This window comes from Gnatocerus cornutus, chromosome 6, assembly GCF_029298725.1.
Source record: "Gnatocerus cornutus isolate USDA-ARS CGAHR chromosome 6, icGnaCorn1.1, whole genome shotgun sequence".
Classification (NCBI taxonomy): Eukaryota; Metazoa; Arthropoda; class Insecta; order Coleoptera; family Tenebrionidae; genus Gnatocerus; species Gnatocerus cornutus.
The window spans coordinates 16,881,146-16,902,880 of record NC_142238.1 but is presented as its reverse complement, the minus strand read 5'-3'; the positions used below and the strand labels follow the sequence as shown (position 1 = coordinate 16,902,880).

Sequence of the window (21,735 nt, the reverse complement as noted above, 5' to 3'; positions counted from 1 at the left end):
AAGCACCACCAGAGCAACTAGAATAAAAAAAATTCAACCTCATTGTTTATTATTAAACAAATTCTAAAATGAGCAATGATGAACATAAAAGTATTACTTGTTATCACACGACCACGTTGGCAACGACAGGGAAAAAGTTGTCGAAAATTCCAACCTCAATGTGGAGTCGCCTGATGGCACATCTAGTCATTGGTTCTCTGTGAACAAATCGTTTTAAGCGCCGAATTTTAAAATGCGGCTCTGTGATTGGTTATTCAGTCAAACTGTAGAAGCGGTGCTTGTGGCGCCATCTATTAATAAAAATTGACATGTACCCAACTAATCCTTTTCAAATCTTTTTTTCTTAAGGGGGACTAATCCAGAAGTGAAACCAGAAACAATATATTCTCTACATTATAACTCTTATTAATTACGATTGTAAATAGTCACAACTAATCTCAAGAATTAAACAAAACCCACAATAAAATAAAAGCTTGTAGAGCTACCTCTCAAGCTCACAGTCGAACTTCACGTCGACAGATCGGACATGTATTGCTCTCTTTGAACCAATCGGCGATGCACTTTTCATGGAACGAATGCGTGCACGGTAGTTCCCGAGCCTCGTCTTCAGTTAACTCGTCATGACATATTGTACAACTTTCGTTGATTCTCCGACGGCGTCTTCTAAAAATTTCAACTTTGTCACGTCAAAATGATTGTTTGTTCTTACCGAGGGCACTCCTGAGGCACTTCTGGAGAAGGTTGGTAAGAGTACGTGTGGCTCCTGTCGCTTCCGTACGTGTAAGGAGAATTTTGTTGAGTATAATATTGATACGCAGCGAAACCGATTCCAATGACGGCAACTAAAAGTAAAGCGACACCTTGATATGCCATTTTCATGCCTTCAGTGCTTCTTAGTACCTGAAATGAGAAATTTTGAAATAAAATTGCGTTTTTGTAAAAGTTAGAACGCAATTTTTGGTGTCAAAGGTCGGAGGTCAAACAGTTCAACTATTTCCAGAGCACTCTAAACACCATTTTAGACTCACATTGTTATGGGGGCTCCACTTCTTATTTACATAACCTCTAAAACACAAACGAACTTAAAAAGGGATAGCCCAGCATGATACGATTCTTACCTTGGCAATACTAATTTAGTTTCCTCGGAAATTCTGCGTAATAATCGATTCAAACACTGGAAACCAAACGTCAACGACCATCACAAAAATAGGTTTTTCACACGAAGAGCGGCGGGTTTCCGTTTCCACAAGACTTGTTCAAGGACTTTTGTACAAAAAATCATTTCAAGTAATTACGGTGGGAAATAACGCCACTGTTAACTTTTCCGACGATTTTCCACAAACAATTCGACGCGTAAGTCAAAATAATTTAGTTTTTCACTTCTTTAAATTCACAAGTGGGGTGGAAATGGAGCGCGGCTATCTTCACGGCACAAAACCTAACCTAAGTCGAAGTGGTTGTTTATTATTGTGTTGTGCGAATAGGCTAAACAATCAAGTGCCCCCATAATGACGGCTCGAGAAAAACGCACAAATGCCGGCAATCGCATGTCCAAACTGTTGGACGAGGAAGAAGAGTGCCAAGACGAATTCTACAAGACTAATTATGGGGGCTTCGTGGACACGGAATCCGACCGGGAATACGAGTAAGATCCATCCCAGAATCATCCCGTTTTAACCCCAATTTCCAGGGAAGAAGAGGAAGGCGAGGACATCGTAGACTCCGACTTCAGCATCGACGAGAACGACGAACCAATTTCCGACAATGAGGACGAGGGTCAGAGGAAAAAGAGGAGACTAGTGACCAAAGCGTACAAAGTAATCACAACTTCCCCTGTATTGAAACATAACAAACGTTCTTTTAGGAGCCTGTGCCTTCCCCTTCCAAACAAAAAGTTAAAACAAAACCGATTAAACTAGCCCCACGCGTTCGAACGCGCACTGAACAATCAACCGAATATGGTTAGGGTTCTTTGGGGTAAAACAAACCAGTAAAATTGTTGTTTCAGAGAGAAAATCAATCCGAAAGTCTACAGCGGCGAAATCCGCCGCCACCGCCCAAAGAATCAAAGTGCGGAACCTCGAGCAGAAGAAGAAGGTGAAACGACCGAAAGAAGAGGAGTGGCGGCCCACCCAAGAAGAACTCTTAAAAGAGGCGAAGATAACAGAACAAGAAAACTTAAAATCGTTGGGTAATGATAATTAATAATAACAGCCCCCTTTTATTTTCATTGCTTGACCACAGAGAAGTACCAGAAGTTGGAGAGCGAAAAAAAAACCAAACGAACCGTGAAGAAAGTTATCAGCGGCTCAGTCATCCAGTACCGCTCCACCCGCATGCCCATCATCGAAGACCTCGAGGATATCAAACTGGAGTCTCAGAGCTGCGAGCGTACTTTTATCACTGTCTTAAACGACCCCACAGACACGACTTTTGCCAGTATTTTCCAGAAGAAGACGGGTAAACCAGTGCCGCAGCGTCTCAGATGCACCGTTACCGGGTAGAAATGTGCCAGCTTCCGCGCTCTTTTTACAATATTCGTTTTTTAGACACTTGGCGAAATACGTGGATCCGAAGACGTGTCTTCCGTACCACAGCAGCATGTGCTTGAAGATCATCCGCTCGGCTTATTACCAACAGTTGGAGAGTTCCGGCGATCGAAACAACCCCCTTGTGGGGAATTGGTTGAAGTGGTACAATCGAAATAAGGAGAAGTTGAGGAGGGAGTTGGTTGTTAAAATGAAGACGCATCGGAGTTGAATTGTTTATTTAAGAAACGTGGAATTGTTGCTGAGTTAGTCGTAAGTTAGTGTCAAATAAAATGACGGGAAGCATCGAAAACACTTAGTTAATGTATATTTATTAAATTGATGCACAAATAATACAATACCATTGCAAGAGCCCAAAATGGGCCGTTGGCTTATGAAGTACAACAAGAATTAATAACATTAAATATTATTAATATGACACATAAATTATATCTAGTATAACATAATAATATAAAATTAATAGGTATTGATAAGCTACCTTGATTAATGCCTTTGTTAAAATAGTTTAGCACTCGAGTATGACAGTGAATTAACAGAATTTGAATGAAATTTGTTAATGCACTACTATTTCAACATACGATTAGTTAAAAATCTCAAAAAAAAAACAATTAATCCCTAATCTAAGTACAACATAATATATGAATTAAAAATCTTTTAAAGTACTCAATTTGTCTGTTAAAATATTTTCTAGAATTGCACATTGATGTAATACTATTGCACAATATTATAAACGAAAAAAGAAACTCCTGTGAGAAAAAATGAGTATGTTTCGAATTTATTGCAAATTGGACGGACATATTGCTCAGCGAAACTTAAAATTAATAATAAATTAAATCGATTTCTGATCGTTTGTCCATTTGTTGATAATATCAATCAGTTTGTTCGCTTTTTCGTGAATAACATGTTAAGTAACTAATTATACCTACCTTAGTCTAGTCCCAGGAAAATTCGGTAAGTACTAAAATTTTGGCTACGGAATTTTCCCGGATTTACATGTGCATGATTATACATTATTGGCACACAAAAACGTTTGTACTTTATAGAGAAAATAACAAATATTAGTATGGATAATCCCACTATCCACTGATAAGTATGCCTCGCAACATAGAGCTCAAGCTGAGGTGTTTAGAAAAAAAATCTCGATTCTGAATTTTGCCTGAGTTTTCTTAGCACGTGAAGTGATGTTAGTGATGTAATGTTAGACGTACCGCTACCTCAGATGGTCCGGTGTTTCCGTTAGTGGAGTGGCGCAGGTGACAGGTTAGCACTCCAAGCCTACAGGCCGGGCAACCAGGTTAACAAGAAAAGAAAAGAAAAACAGTTTGTTAGTATTGTATCATAGCTATACCACGAGCACATGTTTGACCCAAAGTCATCTCCATGCGTGATGACGATGGGACAAAGAGTCATACATATAAGAATCAAAATACGTAGCGATAGTGTTCTATAGACTATATTAAAATACGTGCGGTGATTAAAGATCGGTGCGTAAAAGACAACTGGAAGATTAGAAGGCGCTGTACAAAATGGTTAATTTGCGACATTTTAATATAGTGCTATGAACACAACCACACGTTATCATCAACCATACATTAGTTTACTTGGCCATGTGGAATTAGTGGAAGTGTTAAGGCATTATTAGAGTTAATCAAACTTTTTCTATAAAAAAAAAATAATAATAATTTCACAGGGTAATAAAAAACTTGAGGTATTTTTATATAAATATATTTTGTTCCACATTGGCGCAAGTCAACAACATACAAAAAATATAATATACTATATAAACGTATATAAACTACTTAAATATACTGATGGAGCACAAGTCCATGGACTGTGAAAAAGTGAAACCATTTTTTTAAGAAAGAAGGCTACTCAAACTTTAGACTAGTTCTTTTACGAGGTACTTGAACAAGTGGTAACCTAAATCGACCTTCTTTACGTATTTAGTGTCACAACCCGCATGTAATTCTCAATACTGAATGAAATACGATTAACAGAAAGCATTTTGATAATATTACTAAAGGGCCACACTGACTCCAAACATCTGAAAATAACGAGAAAACAAAACGCAACTAACCTTGTCGGTTTACGACAGAGCACCAGCTCTTTGGTAAGGATGCTCCCTTATTTGTCCCAAATGCCTGCGTTGTTTCGCAGCTACTGCCGCTGCACCTATACAAATCATCATTTAGAGTACATGTCTTTACTAGCAGTCTCCTAACAGGCGATGCCACTCGCTGGTTTCTACATCAAATCAGAGCACATCTATCTCTTTGAACACAATTCATCACTTATTCGGGGTAAATGCAGAGTCAAGGTGGTACGAACACTCTTCTGTGTAAATCAGGCTTTAGCCAGGTTTGGCAACTTTACGGTTTATCAGTCATTTTAGGTTGCAAGTGGCCATTTTAACACTCATTTCTTTATTCAAGGATGAATTAACTTTGAAAATTTTAAGGTTGGCATCATTGTTTCCCTAAAATTTGACATTTGCAAGCATAAATATTTTCAAATTTGTCTAAAAGTCTCGAAATTTTCACGAATTATGACCTTGAAATGACATGTAAGAACGAATTACACGATGAAAATTTGAGAATTTGCAACCTAAACTAATTGTAACCCCAAATTTTCTAAATGTCAATAAAATGACGCCCGAAATTGATTGACCGCGACTGTAAAGTCATGTTACAGTCGGTTTTGGGTTGCAAATGTCCACCGTGACAGTTATTTTTTTACTCAAAGTTGGAATCTTGATGAATTAACTTTGAAAATTTTAAGGTTGCAAGGTTGGCATCATTGTTTCCCTAGAATCTGACATTTGCAATGTATAAATACTCTCAAATTTGTCTAAATATCTCAAAATTTTGACAAATTATGACCTTGAAGTGAGATATTCAAAGTAAATGACATATGTAAGAACGAATTACACGATGAAAATTTAGGAATTTGCAACCTAAACCAACTGTAACCTCAAATTTTCAAAATGTCAATAAAATGACGCCCGAAATTATTTAGCCGCGAGTGTAAAGTCATGTTACAGTCGATTTTGTGTTGCAAATGTCACTTTGACAGTTAATTTTTTATTCAAAGTTGGAATTTTGGACAGCTTCGGAGATTTCAATATGACATTTGCAACACTTAAACGATCTTTTTTTGTCATCCAAAACACAATTCACGCAACACCACCATTGCAACATCTGCAACAGGGATAAATTACACGATGAAAATTTACAATTTGTGACCTTGGGTTGACCTGTGCAACCTCAACCAACTGTAAGCATGGATTAGTGTCATTTTTTTCTTTTGTTTTATCAATGTCATTGATAAGCCTACTATAATTATCATAATGACTACTTTAAAAGTCTGTTTTACACAGCAAGACATCATTTTGGTTGCAACTGTATAATCTAATGCGTAAATACTCCAAAATTTGTCTTAAAGTCTCAAAGTTTTGCCGAATTATGACCTTGAAGTGAAATATTCAAAGAAAATGACATATAAGAACGAATTACACGATGAAAATTTGAGAATTTGCAACCTCAACCAACCGTACACTCAAATTTTCAAAATGTCAATAAAATGACGCCCGAAATTATTCAGCCGCGACTGTATAATCATGTTACAGTCGGTTTTGGGTCGTAAATATCAACTTTGACAGTTAATGTTTTATTCAAAGTTAGCTTTGGAAATTTTAATATGTCAAGGTTGACATTATCGCCAGAATTTGACATTTGCAACACCTAAACGACCGTCTCTTGTACCCCAAAACCCACGCAACGCCACCATTGCAACATGTGCAACAGGGACGAATTACACGACGAAAATGTTAGAATCTGTGACCTTGAGCGCATTTGCAACCTAAACCAACTGTACAACGGTAAGCATGCATCAATGCAATTTTTTTTCTTTTGTTTTATCAATGTCAAGCCTGTTTTACACAGCTTAATTTTTTTAAATTAATTTAAGTCTAAAAATTTTGACGAATCATGACCTTGAAGTGTAAAGCATCCTTTATGTATGTCACTTTTGAAACGTCAAATTGACAGTAATGACTACTCAAATTTTCAAAACGTCAATAAAGTGACGTTTGCAACATCAGCAACAGGGCCGAACTACACGATGGGAATTGAAAAATTTGCAAATAAATAATTCCTACCACCTTTGTGATTTAGAAACGGTCTAGATGCAGTTATGATTTGGATGCAATTTAATCTAAGAACATATAAAAATATTAACTACTTTGTAGCTACTAGAACAAGTTTGTTACAGCGTATAAACATTGAAAGCGAAATTAAAAAATAAATAAATACGTAGGAAAAAGAAGAGATTTCATTTGAAATCCCACCAAAGTTTCCGCGCGAGTTTTTAAATGGGTGCCAACGGAATACGGTAATTTTAGAGTACGGTAACGTAATAAATGCTTTTTCGTACAAACTACTCGATATAAAATTAAAAAATACAAAAGTATATACACAGAAAACTTATACAAGAGTGTATTTTGTGTTTAAATAAAATCTGATTTGCAGTAAAATAACTTATAAAATTGACTATTGTTTCATTGACCAGATGAGTACGTTTGACGTACGTAGTCTTGATAAAATTAAGTTCTAAAAATAAAATAAGATCCGCCTATGTGCTATGACTTGCAAATACAAAAAATCAAATAATTTTCATTTTATGTACTTTGAATACATGTAACAACCGGCTGTCGCGGCGAGTATCACAGAATCAATGTAATAATTAATAAAATAATTGTGACTAAACCAGCCGTCGATTAAGTTAAGTTCGACGGCATCGTACCTATCAAATATGAGTAAATATTTCCTTAAATACATGTCAATACAACCTAAGTCTAAGCAGCGTGAAAACGCTCATCAACGTGCGAATAACCCACCAGAATGATCGGCCGTTGCGTATTCCGTAAGAAGAGGTGAAGCGGCCAATGCGGCGTAATTCGTGTAATCGGCATAGGGCGTGTATATGAGCCCATGCGGATCCCCAGGGGACAACAAGGAACCTGGAGGGGCAGAACCATTAAGAATGGAAGCTGCCGTTGTTGGTACTGACATACGGGGTGAGAGAATTAGAGGAGCACCTAATGGTGTTGCGGGAGTGCGAAGGGGGGTGGCAAGGCCGGGGATGGCCGGTGACAACAATCGTTGGGTTTCGGCCGCCGCCGCCGCCACGCGTCTCCACTCATCGTCGCATGCTAAACAAAACAAGTTGACATTTTGCAAAACGTCTGAACTAAGCAACGACGGGAAACAAATACCTGTCGCTGAGACGGCCTTAGAACTAGAATCCCGATACGTCCCGTTTATTATGGCAAGTTCCATTAACTGTCTTTTCTTTAACTCGTCTTCACCATCGGCTTGCTGCAAGAATTTACATCAATCTTTATCTAACGACAATTACGGAGACTCACTGGCACTAATAACTTTTTTACTTCTTCTACGGCTCGCTGGAGTTTGATTTGAGCGCGGTTTTCGGTGTCTTCCACGGTCAACAGGACGTGGAGGTCGTCGGAAAGGTGCTCCCAGTTGGGCTTCCCTCTGTTTTGATCCTCCTAACACAAAAACTTGCTAAAGAACCACTACGCGCCACAAGCAAACTTAACATCTACAACGTGTTTGTACTTACGAGCTCCTAGTCGAACGACAGCTATTCAGAAATCAAAAATTAGTCTAATTTCGAGCGAAAATTTGGAAAACCGCCAGAGTTATGATCGCACTATTACGCAATAATTACACCAAGAAAACACAAAAGAATTGTTTAAGTGAGATTATCCGCACACACCTTCTTTTTGTCTCTCATGGAGCCCTTCCCTCTGACCATAATTTTGCAGCCTGTTTCTTGTTCTAACTGTTTAGCTGTCATCCCTCGAGGACCGAGAATCCTTCCCACGAAATTAAACTGCAACGAGGAGAAAAAATTACAATGGATGTGACATGCATGACGTAATGAGACGCAAATTAACACATTTACCGACTGAGAAGAAAATTGTTAAAGTGATTAAATGACGCAAAAACTGTTTTCGGTCGGGGAAATTGGAAATTCGATTTGTATTTGTAAAGAGGAGCTCGAAATACGTCGTTTTGTGAAATTTGAAGAAGATCCAACGATTGTTTATAGAGAAATCGACCGAAATGTGCATGAAAACGTCAAGTCGTCAATAAATCACCGAAAAACAGTGAGAAACAATTTTCTATTTGCAGCTAAAAATCCATCGATTTGTGAGTTTTTAAGAAGATCCAACGTTGATTGTGGAGAAATCGACCGAAATGAGCAAAAATCGTCACTAAATCACTGAAAACAGCCCAAAATGTCGATTTACTCAATTAACGCACGATTTTGAAAGCGTTTATTTGCAAAGGAGAGCTCGAAATCCATCGATTTGTGATATTTGAAGAAGATCCAACGGATGTGGAGAAATCGACCGAAATGAGTATAGTCCTCACCAAATCACCAAAAAACAGTACAAAATAACGATTTTCTCTATTAACGCACGATTTTAAAGCGCGTTTTTGCAAAAAAGAGCTCGGAATCCATCGTTTTGGGAATTTTGAAGGAGATCTAACAGTGGTTTGTAGAGAAATTGACCGAAATGTTCAAAAGTCGTTAATAAAGCACCAAAAACTGTTGATTCTCTATAAAGATATATATTCTCAAAATCCATCGTTTTGCAAGTTTTGAAGGACATCCAAGGTTTGTTTGTAGAGAAATCGACCGAAATGTCCAAAAATCGTCAATAAATCATCAAAAAAGTGTGAAAAATGATGATTTTCTCTATTAACGCACCGATTTTCAAGCGCATATTTGCAAAGAAGAGCTCGAACTCCATCGTTTTGCAAATTTTAGGAACCAACGGTTGTTTGTAGAGGAATCGACCGAAATGTGAAAAGGTCATCACCAAAAAACAGTGCAAAATGTCGATTTTCTCTATTAACGCACGGTTTTGAAGCGCGTATTTGCAAAGAATATCTCGAAATCCATAGTTCTGTGCATTTTGAAGGAGATCCAATGGCTTGTGGAGAAATCGTCAAAACTCGTCAATAAACCATCAAAAAACAGCGCAAAATGAGATTAGACAGCAGCCAACTTACGTCTGGGTGTTCTTTAACAGGCACGTATACTTTTTCTGTGAGCGTCGTAACTGGACCATCTGCTTCTGGCAAAATGAGAGGCTCTTTCTTGACTCCGTTTATTTGAAACAGACTAGCACGGACTTTTGCGATTTCTGAAAAAAAAAAATCAAATTTATAACTACCCAATATAAAAGAGAACTAATCGGTTAGGTACAATAGAACTACTAAAAGTGTCATAAAATCTAACTCATTCGACAACAAAGTAACAAAGAATTAGCGTCCGCAGCTGTGGCCTCTTTCACCTTTATAGGCGAAGTAATAGATATAATGGAGTCCCCGCTGAAGAAATTCAATCACAATTTGTTTATAAAGTCAGGCGAATTAAACCTACGTCCTTTCGACTTTAGAACTACGCACCTATCGCCCTACCATTAAGTGAGCATTCCATCAGACATGAATTACAAGAAGCGTGTAATTGAGGCTAATAGGAAAATGTTGTGGTCGTCTCGCCTGGATAAACAATAGAATCACGCAAACATGTCGTCTTTGTGACATTTAACCGCTTTTCAGGTTAGAATACCTCCGAAATTTAGAAAGCCCCCATCGCCAAGAAAAGCTATTTAATCCGTCCCACACGTTATTACGGAAGTGGGTGTGATCTCGACTGCGGCTGTCACCGTCGACGCTTGAAAATTCTGGATCAAGTCACCGGTGCGGAATCCGGGTACTTCCCGGACTTCTCTGCGCAGGAAGAGACGTCCCTGGGGCGTTTCGCGAGCGAAAAAGTCCCTAGTTCTGGGTGATTTTTTCCGATTTGTTCACAGGTGGTCCAGCGGAGAAAGACAGGCCGGATTGTTCCCACTGCTGGCATTGAGGTTACTGATACGTTTCCTGTTAAGAAAGTGCTCGACCGACTTCTCGACTGGTACTCGCCTATGCTGTATGCAGTGCGTGCAGTATTTTGTCATTTCCGCCTCATCTGATTCGTATCGGGCGGCGTGTTTGAACAAGATCTTCGGAAAAATGGACTTTCTCGGCATTTCGACATGGAAATGTTCATAAATTCACACTGGGACAAGTAGGCGGGGACGATCACCTTCATCTAGTTGGCGTCAAAAGAGTAGTGACCTGTTTTTTACGTGTTGGTAGTACCGCCCACGCATTCTGGATTTCACAGCCCTCTGGCGCCGCTTTTTCCGAAATAACAAAAACGCACTTACAGTGCAAATGTCCCCAAGGACACAAACGTCACAATTTTCATCGTGTAATTTGTCCCAGTTACAAATGGCGAGTTGGGTTTTAGGGTACAAAATAATGAATTTTTGTATAAAAACTGATAAATGTCAAATTCAGGGGACAATGCCAAGCTTGTCATCTTAAAATCACCAATTCCACAAGCCCTGTGACGCCTCTTTTCTCCGTTTTCGCGACAGAAAATAACAAAAACTCCCTTAATAGAGTTACTTAGGTAGCAAATGTCCTCAAGGTCACAAACTTCACAATATTCATCGTGTAATTCGCTCCTGTTGCAAATGCGAGTTAGGTTTTGGGGTACAAAAGACGATCGCGAATTTTCATGTCAAAATTGCCAAATGCCAAAATCTGGGGGGCAATGCCAACCTTGTCATCCTAAAATTCCAAGTTAATTCAATAGTCCAACCTTAAATAAAGGAATAACTGTCATATCCAGTTGGCCGCGATCAGTGCCTACTTAATAATTTAAAAAAAAGTGAGGTTATGTAACCAACTCCGGTTTTTAATTTCTACGGAAAATCATCTAGTCGTTACCACTCTGGCCAAATGACGCGTTTAGAGAGTTTTGTTTTCGGCAACTTATTAACTTTAGTTTAAAAAAAAAGTTATTTTATGGCGTAAAAATATGTCCATTATCGGATGACAGTTAAATGTTTATACCATTTTTAACATCCTGCCATAAATATGGTAAAGCAATTCTCAACATGCAACTAATTATATTTCCAGAATGTGTAGCCGCCTTTGGACATCATTAAAACAAAACAAATGGCGTTGGCGACTCAATTTGACAGTTTGGGGTTAAGCAACAAAACAGTGCTGCCAACAGCCAAAAAAAAACCACAGCCGTCCATTACATTTATGCAATACAGCGAGAAATGGAGGAAATGCACAACTTGCTACTTTCTTATCCGTCAAGAGTAATTCCATGTGGCTCAGAAGCTATTCAAAAGCAAAGACATGACATGCGAACCAGGAAGAATTCCCAGAGCTACCAACAGAAAAAAATTACGAGAACTGCCAACACAAACATGAAATTTTTGGCCGACATACTTCAAATTTGTTTGTTTACTCCGCGCTGACATGGCGAAAAAGAATTATTATTATTAAACTACGCATTATTTGTCGTCAGAAAACAGTTCTTTTTTATTTAAAGTTGAACCTCAAAGCCCAATTTACGCACCACCCTTTGCAACATTGCAACAAGAACGAGTTACACGATGATTTAAGAATTCGTGACCTTGAGTGACAGTTGCAAGCTAAACCAAGTGTGCGTTTCTCCTGTCACAAATCCAACGCCACCTTGACGTCTTGTTCAGTTGAACGGCTTTCGGTTTTCATTAGTCGATCAATACTGATTTCCCGGCCATATAGAATCGTTTTAAAGCTAAATAACAGCAATCTTACGTCAGTTTAGGATCTAATAAGTACAACAAACATTTTCTCATAAAGAAACAAAGTAAAAATGCAGACCAAGTTGAGTGTGTCCCAATTTCCATCGTCTTAGATAGAATCGTCGGATTTGAAAGTACCATAAAATTAAAATTAGCAAAGCTGGTTTCGTGATACTACTAAAATCATCCAATAAATCGAATGAGAATAGAAATACGACTTCCACCGTTCTGTAACAATATTGGACGCACATTGCAACCAGATATTTTTAACCTTAAGTCATCGGGAGGCTGATGCCCCCTGCATTTAAAAATGGAAGAGTAACCTAACACGTTATCTCCTATTTTTATCGCGCGTTTAAGGTGCTTATGATAACGTCCACGAAAAGCTGTCATTTGCATGACATTTTGGAGCTAGAAAGTTGCTAAAACGTCGACATTCACACAAATATTCCCCTAAATCTCCGCTTTCTCAAAGCCACTGCGCTTTTTGCTTGCTTCCAAACATAAAAAGACATGAAGTGGAGCCATGTGGCCCCAGTCAAGTGCGCATATTGGTAGCTCCGAATCAGAGCTACCAACATTGAAAGGTGACGCGACTGCACCTACTCGGCGCCACTGACTTGAAGATTTCCAATTAGTTATTGGTCAAAATCACAAACACGTGACGTGTAATTGGCCAATAGAGCCGCGCCCGCAGTCTCCGACAATCTTTCTCTAGGATCGGACCCATTAAGTGCGGTAATTGCGCCCACATGGGGGAAATTAAGGACGTACGACCCACACGATTCATAACTATTTTTTATTTTTTAAGACGCTTTAGAATTCGGGGTATGTTGGTAGGACTGTTTTTTTGACAGATATTTGCAATGACAACACGAATTATATTTGTTGACGTGAATCACCACTTTTTTGTTTTATAAATACCTATAATTAGGTAGTGGAACATATGGTTATACCGGGCGTCCCACGCAAATCGCTAAATGTGTATTTATGACTTTTCTGTGCCAAAAAGTTTCCAAATTGAAAGTAAAGTCTACCTGTCCATTGTAATCCCTGCCAACATAAAATAAAAAAAACTGTCACACAGGATCACCAACATTGACACAAATTATAGGTTATGTTTAAGTTCATCTAAAAGTATCAATTATCTAATTATCAATTAACCCAATCTAAAGTGAGTTATCGGGAGGCTCTCAACAAACGTCAATTAAATCGATTATTTTTCCACAGCCACCACATGTACAATTTATTCAGTATCACGAATTTTCTTCGTAAAGGTCAGGAAACTATCATCGCAACAAATTAGTTTGCTTCTTGGCAGTGTTGACTCATCAGAGTAAACCAACAAACGAACTTATCATTATTTAGGGGCGTGACGTCACCATTCCACTTTTAGGAAGTCGACTATTGAAAACAAAAGACGGGGCGCCAATATTCAGTGACTTTTCTTCAAGATCATAGGAGGCTAGAAATGTGAATTGAACAAGAGATCTATTTTTTTCCCAGTTGGATCACAGGTGTGAGCTCGGAATTACTCACTCACTGGCAAAGTCACAAAGTTTAAATAAAGCGTCAGTGATGAAGGTAAATTTGATCTTTACAAGCGACAATATAATCTGAGGTGGGTTGGTAGCCCAGAAATCTGACATTTCGGAGAAATCAAGCAAGCGATGCAAAAAACACTATTGGTTTTGGGGCACGTCAAAACGTCAAATTCTGGATGACAACAGTGTCAACTTTGCCGTCTCAAAATTTTCAGATTCATCAAGATTCCAACCTTAAATAACGAAATAACTGTCAAAATGGACAATGCAAGCTAAACGTACTATAAACTACGTGTTAAAGCATCAAAATTGGCGGAAAATTGACATTATCAACAATTATAGCAGTTCAGTGCTCATTTTCACCATGAAGACAGCTGCAAATGTCAATCTACAGGGTGAATTAGTCAACCTGGACGATCTTCGCATGTTTTTAGCTTAGATAAAGTCAAGTAGGCGTTGATCTAGGCCACTTGGATCGCTAAAGGGATAAAACTGACTCCTTATTGGCGATTTTGACTTTTGACAAATGACATTCCGAAGGTCGCAAGTGACAGTTATTTCTTGGTGGGAATCTTGATCTAACTTTGAGAATTGGCATTGTCAATTGTCAATAAAATCTAAGGTGGGTTGGTAGCCCTGAGGTCTGACATTTCGGAGACATCGGCGATACCATCAAGTAGGCGATGCAAAAAACACTTTCAACTCAACGTGAAATTTAGGTTTTGGGTTGCGAAATGTCAAATGTCAAACTCTGGGGGGATAACAGTGCCAACTTTGTCATCTCAAAATTTCGAGATTCATCAAGATTTCAACCTCAAATAACGAAATAACTGTCAAAAGGACCACTGCAACCTAAACCGACTATAAATAACGTGTTAACGCATCATAATTGGCGAAAAATTGACATTACCACTATGAAGTCAGCTACAAATGTCAATTCACAGGGTGAATTGGCCAACCTGGGCAATCCTGGCATGTTTTTAGTCTAGAGAAAAGAAGTCGATTAATTGACAATTAATAACAATCAGAGTGGGCGCTTCAATTGGCGAATCTGTTGCCAACTCAAAAAAAACAACACATTTTTGAGTCCGACACTTTGATACCGTGACTGTACCGAGTAAAAATTCGCCAACTCTAATCACCACTGATAACCTCTGTAAAGGTTGCGATGCTCAAACTTTTTACAAACACGTTCGTTTATTTTTCTTGGAGTTACGGAGGCCTTGTGACACTTAGCCTCAAACTGTCAACGCAATGTTTTTTCAGTCACGTGGTGGTGAGATTACGGTTGTTGACCTGCTCGTACAAACATGATAAAAATCAGTTGTACCAACAGAAATCCCAGACTAGCGATTTTCCCCTGTAGAAGACCGGCAGCGGAAGTTGTATGCCAGGTAGGTTGTGATTTACTCGTCAACGCCTACTATTATGCCACTTATAGATAGACTATAAATAACTGGAGGTGGTGGGTTATGTACTTACGGTAGATAGCCGTCTTATCATTACACGTATGTACACAGCTCCCGCATTTTACAGCCGCTGCCGACTTTTACGCCAATGAAAAAGTTGTACAGATCAGCAAATTCAGATCCGCTCGGCTCGTTTTTCTAGCGAGAGAAAGAAGTGTCAAGAACAGTCTGTGCCCTTTACCGCTCATTTTTCAAAGATCAACGATTGGTGTTATCGACAAACTGTCAAAGTGACAAGGCTGCCAACGTGATCGCATTTTTTTTCAAAACAAATAATTAAATCTAATGCAAATGCGTCTGAAGAGCTCTACGACGTGAAACCCACATTCCTCGCGTTCGGAAATGCGAAAATTCGCTGCTTAACATCGGGGAAAAATCCTCAAATACTTTGCGTGTAAATATTATCCCCGTTTCCCCTGGTTCCAACCAACCGCACTCCAGGAAAAGCGCACGTGATGGTTTCAGTGAGTCTAAAACCTGAAAATAACTATTCAAGGGATTCTAAGAATAAGTCTGTTTATCCATGGAAAAACAACCGGTAGCGCTGTTGCCATAGCACCTTGCTCAACAGGATGAACATTATTTCGAAGATCAAAAGCGAAAATTCTCGTAATGAGACTGAAATTTGGGGAAAAACGCGACGTTTGTCCAAAGATGGCGCCAGGGACAATATCTCCCCTAGGTGAGAGGACTGACATTGTCATAAGTAGCACAGACCAAACGCGACAATTAGTTACGAAAATTACAAAATCTGCATATGTAAACAAAAGTGTTTAGTTCGTTTTACGGTTGCGACTTTTCTCTTACCAACAATATAAACAAAGAAGACATTGTATATGAAAATAACACGTTTCTTGAGACAATACAACACGTTCCTCGTGGACGTGGGTTTGGTGCCCACAAACCCATTAAGTAGTTGCAAAACTTCGATCGCACATCAAACAGATTTGCGAAATTTCCGCCACTGGTGTCAATTACAGTGTTGTCTTTGATTAGACCGTACACTCTGCGTAATAAGATGACGTTTTCTTTGAATCTAATATGCAGATAGCGTCGCGGCTATGTGCTTTGAAAAGAGCGTCTTCTTGAATGTAAATGAAGAGTTGGAAGCCACTTCATGCCTTTTAAATCGCTTGGAAACACGTTGGTAGCCCTGACGAGGAATGACACAAAATGTCATTGATTTTTAACGTGTGATGACAAGCACTGCTGCCAACTTGTCTCAAATTCCAATGACCGCACGACGCGACCAACTGACCGAGCAACGGGACTCATACGCAAATAATTGTCTTTGGTCACTGCCCGGTATTGGAACAAAATGGCCACTCGTGTGGGAGATTAAAAGACTTGTTATTTCGAGATACGGCGAGGAAAATTTTACATTTGCAAATCTAGCTGGAATGGTGTCACTTTCTTGATTTACATAAGTCAACCATCACAGGTTGGAATTAAACGTGCAAGCTGGAGTACCGTTATTTTGGGTTTTGTACAGTCGCGGACACGAAATTTCGGGCGGGAAATTTAGTTCTTGAAAGTTCTTTTGTTTTACAATAAATTAATTGTAGGGAGGTTGAGGAACGGTCAATTAAAAAGAAATTAAGAAACGAAGTTTTGAGGACTAAATAGGAGGCTGCGATGAAAAACAAGAACCTACCATCAATTTGAATTAAAAAATGGAAAATTTCAAATTTCCCGGCCGAAATTCGAAGTCGCTTTATGCCTAAACTAACCTTTTTACTGCAAATATGCCTGCAGGCACTAGTTAATTGAAAAAGTGAGCATAGTTTATACAATGTCATGACACCAACGTTTTTGTTATTGTCCTGTTGCTAAGTCACCAACAAAATTTTTTCATTGTTTTACCCGCAGATGCGCTGTGATTGCCAAACTTAAAAATCATGTCAGATTTTGTTGGAGAATTTCTCATTAAAAGTTGGCAGCAATCCATTTCTCATTAATAGTTGGCGGTCATAAAACAAAAAAATGAACACTTTGAACAGCCATCACTCAGTTATTTGTTATCGGATGTGAATTTCGAGAACAGATTTGGAATCTGCGCGAAATTCTGAGTAAAATGAGCTACTAAAAAACTAAGCGAGAAATCGACCTTACACTTTGACGTAGTTTTAGAAACAACATTTTTCAAAAAACCCAAACTTTCGACTTTTGGAAAATCTTAAAACGTTTTCTCAACTAAAAAATTGCGAGAAAAACGATTGCGAAAACGGTTTCTTTCGATATGTCGTAGTTTCCGAGATATTGAGCACAGATGGTTTCAAACCTTCACAAATTTGGCCCTCTGGCGGCAACCCAAAAATTCAAATGGCCATAACTCAGGTTTTTGTTGACGAAAGTTAAAAATTCTTGCGTTTTTAGATTAAATGTAAAATTCTGCGTAAAATGAGCTTAATAAATAAGCGAAGCATTGGCCAAAAACTGTTTTAAAGAGGTCATTTTGGAGTGATATTTAATCACTGTTTTCAAGGTGAAAACCACGTTTAATACCTGTGTGTTGTAGATCAATCGAAAGAGGTGCTCTGGTGCTCAAGATCTATCTCCTAGCCAAATTTGAGATCAATCGAACAAATAGTTTACGACTTATAGCCAAAATTTAAAAATTTTCATCGTTTGAGTCAGAATTTTTTTTCGCACAAAATCGACTTTCGAATTTTAGGCTTTTCAGAACTTTTTCCAACATAGAATGAGCCGAGAAAAACGATGGCGCAAACCGCATCTCAAAATCTCTAATAGTTTCCGAGATATTTAGATTTAAAAATTGGGAAAAATTAGGAATACATAATATTAATCTGCGGAAAATTCTGCGTACACTGATGTAAATAACTCAAGTTTACTACAAAAAATAAGCGAGAATTCGATCTTGAACTTTAACATAGCTTTTAGTCACGAAATTTTCCGAAAAACTCAAATTTTTGACTTTCGGAAAATCTAAAAACTTTTTCCAACCTAAAAAGTCGCGAGAAAAATGATGGTGAAAACCGTTTCTTTTAATCTGTTTCAATTTAGAAGATATCGAGCATTAAAACTTTGGCCATCGTAATCTTTAATCGGCCATAACTCAGTTAATAATTATCGGATATAAATTTCGAGCCCAGTTTCGGAATCTGCGCAAAATTCTGCGTAAAATGAGCCACAACAACCCAAATTCCCCCAAAAACAAGCGAGACATCGACCCCAAAACTTTGACAAAGGTCTAGTCAAGTTGGCAGGAAAAGCGATTGTCCTTGACGCAACTAATCGCCCAATCAATTTTCCCCTAATTTTCTCCCCAAAGCCTGATTTACACCAACGAATTTTCGAAAATCCACACAGGGGAGGGCACTGCAACGACGTTTATTTATAGTCGAGTTTAGGTAAAACCACATCGTTCCCATTTTGCATTTTTCTTTTTTTTTCGTTAGCACCATAAATAATTACAGCATGTGACTGCAACAACTGAGCAAAAGTGGGTTGGCATTCCTGCGCAATTTTCGCGATTTTTGACACTAAATTCGCACTGTCGGCTGTCAAATTAAAACTGATTTTGACTAGATTTTGGTTCAAAAAGTGGCGTGGACAAAACGTTGTAAGAAATCCGTTTGAAAAGTGTGGAATTGGTTTAGTGATGAGCGTGTTTTCGATTGGCGATTGATAAGTTATCTCTGCGTGACCAATCTAGAGATGGATGTTATCGGCGCGTCCAATGGGGGGATAAAAGGGCGCAGGTAGCGACCTGTTGCCCGAACCTGTTGCGCGTTCGGCATATTTCCTCAGCAATTAGTTAAAGTAAACCAAAGAAATGTGACAACACGTTTACCGTCCGCCCACGAAAGTTATAAAAAAATCTAATATTGACAAGTCCGTCGAAATGACATCACGCAATAATTCGTTACTACCACATCTAAAAATGGGAATGACACTCGTCCAATGGTTTCAATTTCGTGCTAAGAACAACAAAGTGTGCCATGCCGGCCGTTGTTAACAATCGCCGTTTTCCCAGCCACTCCGATTTACTTAACATACCAAAGCAGCGTAATAAAGCCACGCCTGCTCGGACCGTCGCTGAGCAAGACGCTTTTCCTGAAGACTTCGCCCCCCCAGGTGGTGCGTCTGAGTCAACAGCTCGTCATGACGGATCACATGTTCGCGATTTGGGTCGTAACTCGGCGAAAAATGCGAAATTCGGGACGGTACCACCAGTACGACCAGTGTCATCGCGGAAATTAGCTGTGGCCGAAAACTCACCTTCGTCCAAAAGACGTTCGACGTGAATAAACACATTCGGAAATGCAGCGAGTTGCTTCCTATCTTTGAGTAACTGTGCTAAATAGTCCGCTATACTTTGCGTCGAGGCGTTTGTTGTATCACACATTTTGTTTAACAAAATGTCCACAGCAACACGTTTCGTTTGGATTTTGTTTACTGGTTTGTTATCATGGATTCTTCACACGGACTTTCTCGACGCACTGTAAACTTGAACTGAGATGGTAGGAGGTTTTGGCTACAAGTTGCATGGGAGGCCATGACTGCTCTGCGGTTGCGTAGTGAGAAAGTCGCCTCTGCGCAGTTTGAATTGGCCTTATAAGGGGCGCACGAGTTTTTCGGATTTAATTTAATCTCTTCTTGGATTTATTTTGCTTAAGAAACGGGACGGACTATTACGTATTAACACTTTGAGATTCATATTTTATGTCATAAACCGACCATCCATAGTATCATGTTTTATGGAGACTCGGTATATACAAATATTTCACGCTTTACGACTTCATTAACGAAAACATTCGTGTTTATTAATCTGAAGATTTCACGCTAATAATAAAAAGTTTCAACCGATTTTCTCCATCTGTCGTGGTTTCTGAGTCAAAAATTTGGCCCTCTAGCGACTACCCAAAACTTTCATAGGCCGTAACTCAGTTGTTTGTTAACGTGCGTGGAAAATTCAGTTTTGGATTCAACGTGAAATTCTGCTTTGAATGAGCACGCATAACTTTAATTTGTTCCGCAAATAAGCGATATATCGATCGAATTGGGTCTTCTGGAGGTCGTTTTGGGGCAAAAACGACGTTTAATACTTTTGAGTCCCACCTTAATTGAAAGGGCGTCTTAAAATCTATCTACTGGCTAAATTTCAGATCGGTGAGTCAAATAACGTAAAATGAGCCGAGAAAAACAAAGGCGCAAACCGCATCTCAATATCTGGAGATATTTGACTTTAAAAATTAGGAAAAATGAGAGAAAATGAAAATCAACTACATATGCGAAACTCTGATCGGCCATAACTCAGTTATTTGTTGTCGGATCTGAAGAAATAAGCGATATCGATATCAGAAGTATCATTTTAGTCATGAATTTTCGCTGCAACTTTCGACTTTTGGAAAATCTAAGAACTATTTCTTATGTAAAAAATCGCGCGAAAAACGATGGCGAAAACAGTTTGTTAATATCTGTCAAATTTTTGGAGAAATCGAGCATTAAAAATTTCGAAATTAAAAATCTGATTCTGGGCCCGGATCTGGAATCTGCGTAAAATGTTCCAAAAACAAGCGACCGAAGAACCTGTACATACTTTTACTCCGATAACAAAAATTGCGGTCCAAGGAGGCTTTGGAATGCGAGTTGAGTTGGTAGCTCTGCCCAACATTCTGTAATGTGATAAAAAAACAAGCAAATTTCACTCCCAGAGCCAAGGAATTTAGACAAATTTGCGAATAAAATTTATCATGTCAAGGCAAATTTTAGTAATTTTATTTTTTGCGTTTTATTGATCGGTGACGTGAAATTAATTTCCTAAAATTGCCGTACTGACATTTCAAACAAAAGTAAATAATTAGTGCTATTTCCACTAAATTCCGAAGAACCGGTTACACAATTTTTACTACATATTATAAACTGAACGACAGTTTATTGCTTTCTTTGTGTTTTCTGTTATAACAAATAATTCTATTGCATAATTTCTACAATAATATGATCAAATCAAGACGGCTGGTCGTGGTGCCGAAATGTCAGAATCAACAAGCGCAGTGTTACCACCTTGAGAAAATCTCAAGGCCTCCTAAACGCTGTTGGTGTTTTATTCTGAAATTGAAAATACTTCAAAACGATTTTTGTTCCACTTTTGCGTAATTCATATAGAAATTTGGCAAAACTATAAGCAAACTAAAAATACTCGTGTTCTCGCTTCACTTTATGAAATTCAGAAGATATAATTCTTAGAATTAGCAGGTTTCCGGAAGGATAACCAAAACACAGAAAGCCAGCCTTGGAAAAATCTCACATTGTCGTGAAACCTGTCACAACTGTCAAACAGTCAAGTTAACAAACTGCGCAAATTAAAGCCACTTTCCCACCAAAGATGCAATAATAAACAGAAATATGTGCATTGTAGGCTGTGTTTTGACGTCATCCTGAAGTAGGTGCCGGTCTCTCCAAAACATCGACCCACTGGA

General features: G+C 38.6%; 3 protein-coding genes across 5 annotated transcripts; 1 reads left to right on the top strand and 2 right to left on the bottom strand.

Annotated features, from left to right (window-relative positions):
• Positions 1-384: 384 nt before the first annotated feature.
• LOC148173455 (uncharacterized) lies at positions 385-1,268 on the bottom strand. Its single transcript, XM_088040284.1, has 4 exons — positions 1,119-1,268; positions 1,029-1,065; positions 710-900; positions 385-663 (listed from the first exon to the last, which is right to left on the bottom strand). Exons 3-4 carry the CDS (start codon positions 877-879, stop codon positions 495-497), a joined length of 339 nt encoding a protein of 112 aa, XP_087896410.1. The 5' UTR covers positions 880-900; positions 1,029-1,065; positions 1,119-1,268; the 3' UTR covers positions 385-494.
• Positions 1,269-1,405: 137 nt separating this feature from the next.
• Positions 1,406-2,847, top strand: YL-1 (Vacuolar protein sorting-associated protein YL-1). The gene is made up of 6 exons (XM_088040283.1): positions 1,406-1,645; positions 1,691-1,817; positions 1,865-1,961; positions 2,009-2,191; positions 2,245-2,500; positions 2,550-2,847. Exons 1-6 carry the CDS (start codon positions 1,509-1,511, stop codon positions 2,758-2,760), a joined length of 1,011 nt encoding a protein of 336 aa, XP_087896409.1. The 5' UTR covers positions 1,406-1,508; the 3' UTR covers positions 2,761-2,847.
• Positions 2,844-19,841, bottom strand: how (protein held out wings). 3 transcript variants are annotated; one of them, XM_088040281.1, is made up of 9 exons: positions 19,535-19,840; positions 9,653-9,786; positions 8,346-8,462; positions 7,975-8,115; positions 7,822-7,924; positions 7,621-7,758; positions 7,444-7,566; positions 4,627-4,721; positions 2,844-3,824 (listed from the first exon to the last, which is right to left on the bottom strand). In XM_088040281.1, the coding sequence occupies exons 1-8, from the start codon at positions 19,659-19,661 to the stop codon at positions 4,636-4,638; spliced, it is 969 nt and encodes a 322-aa protein (XP_087896407.1). In that variant the 5' UTR covers positions 19,662-19,840; the 3' UTR covers positions 2,844-3,824; positions 4,627-4,635. The 3 variants fall into 3 exon arrangements, with proteins under 3 accessions (XP_087896407.1, XP_087896406.1, XP_087896405.1); XM_088040280.1 differs by having other exon boundaries at positions 7,444-7,758; XM_088040279.1 differs by having other exon boundaries at positions 7,444-7,924; positions 19,535-19,841.
• Positions 19,842-21,735: the final 1,894 nt, after the last annotated feature.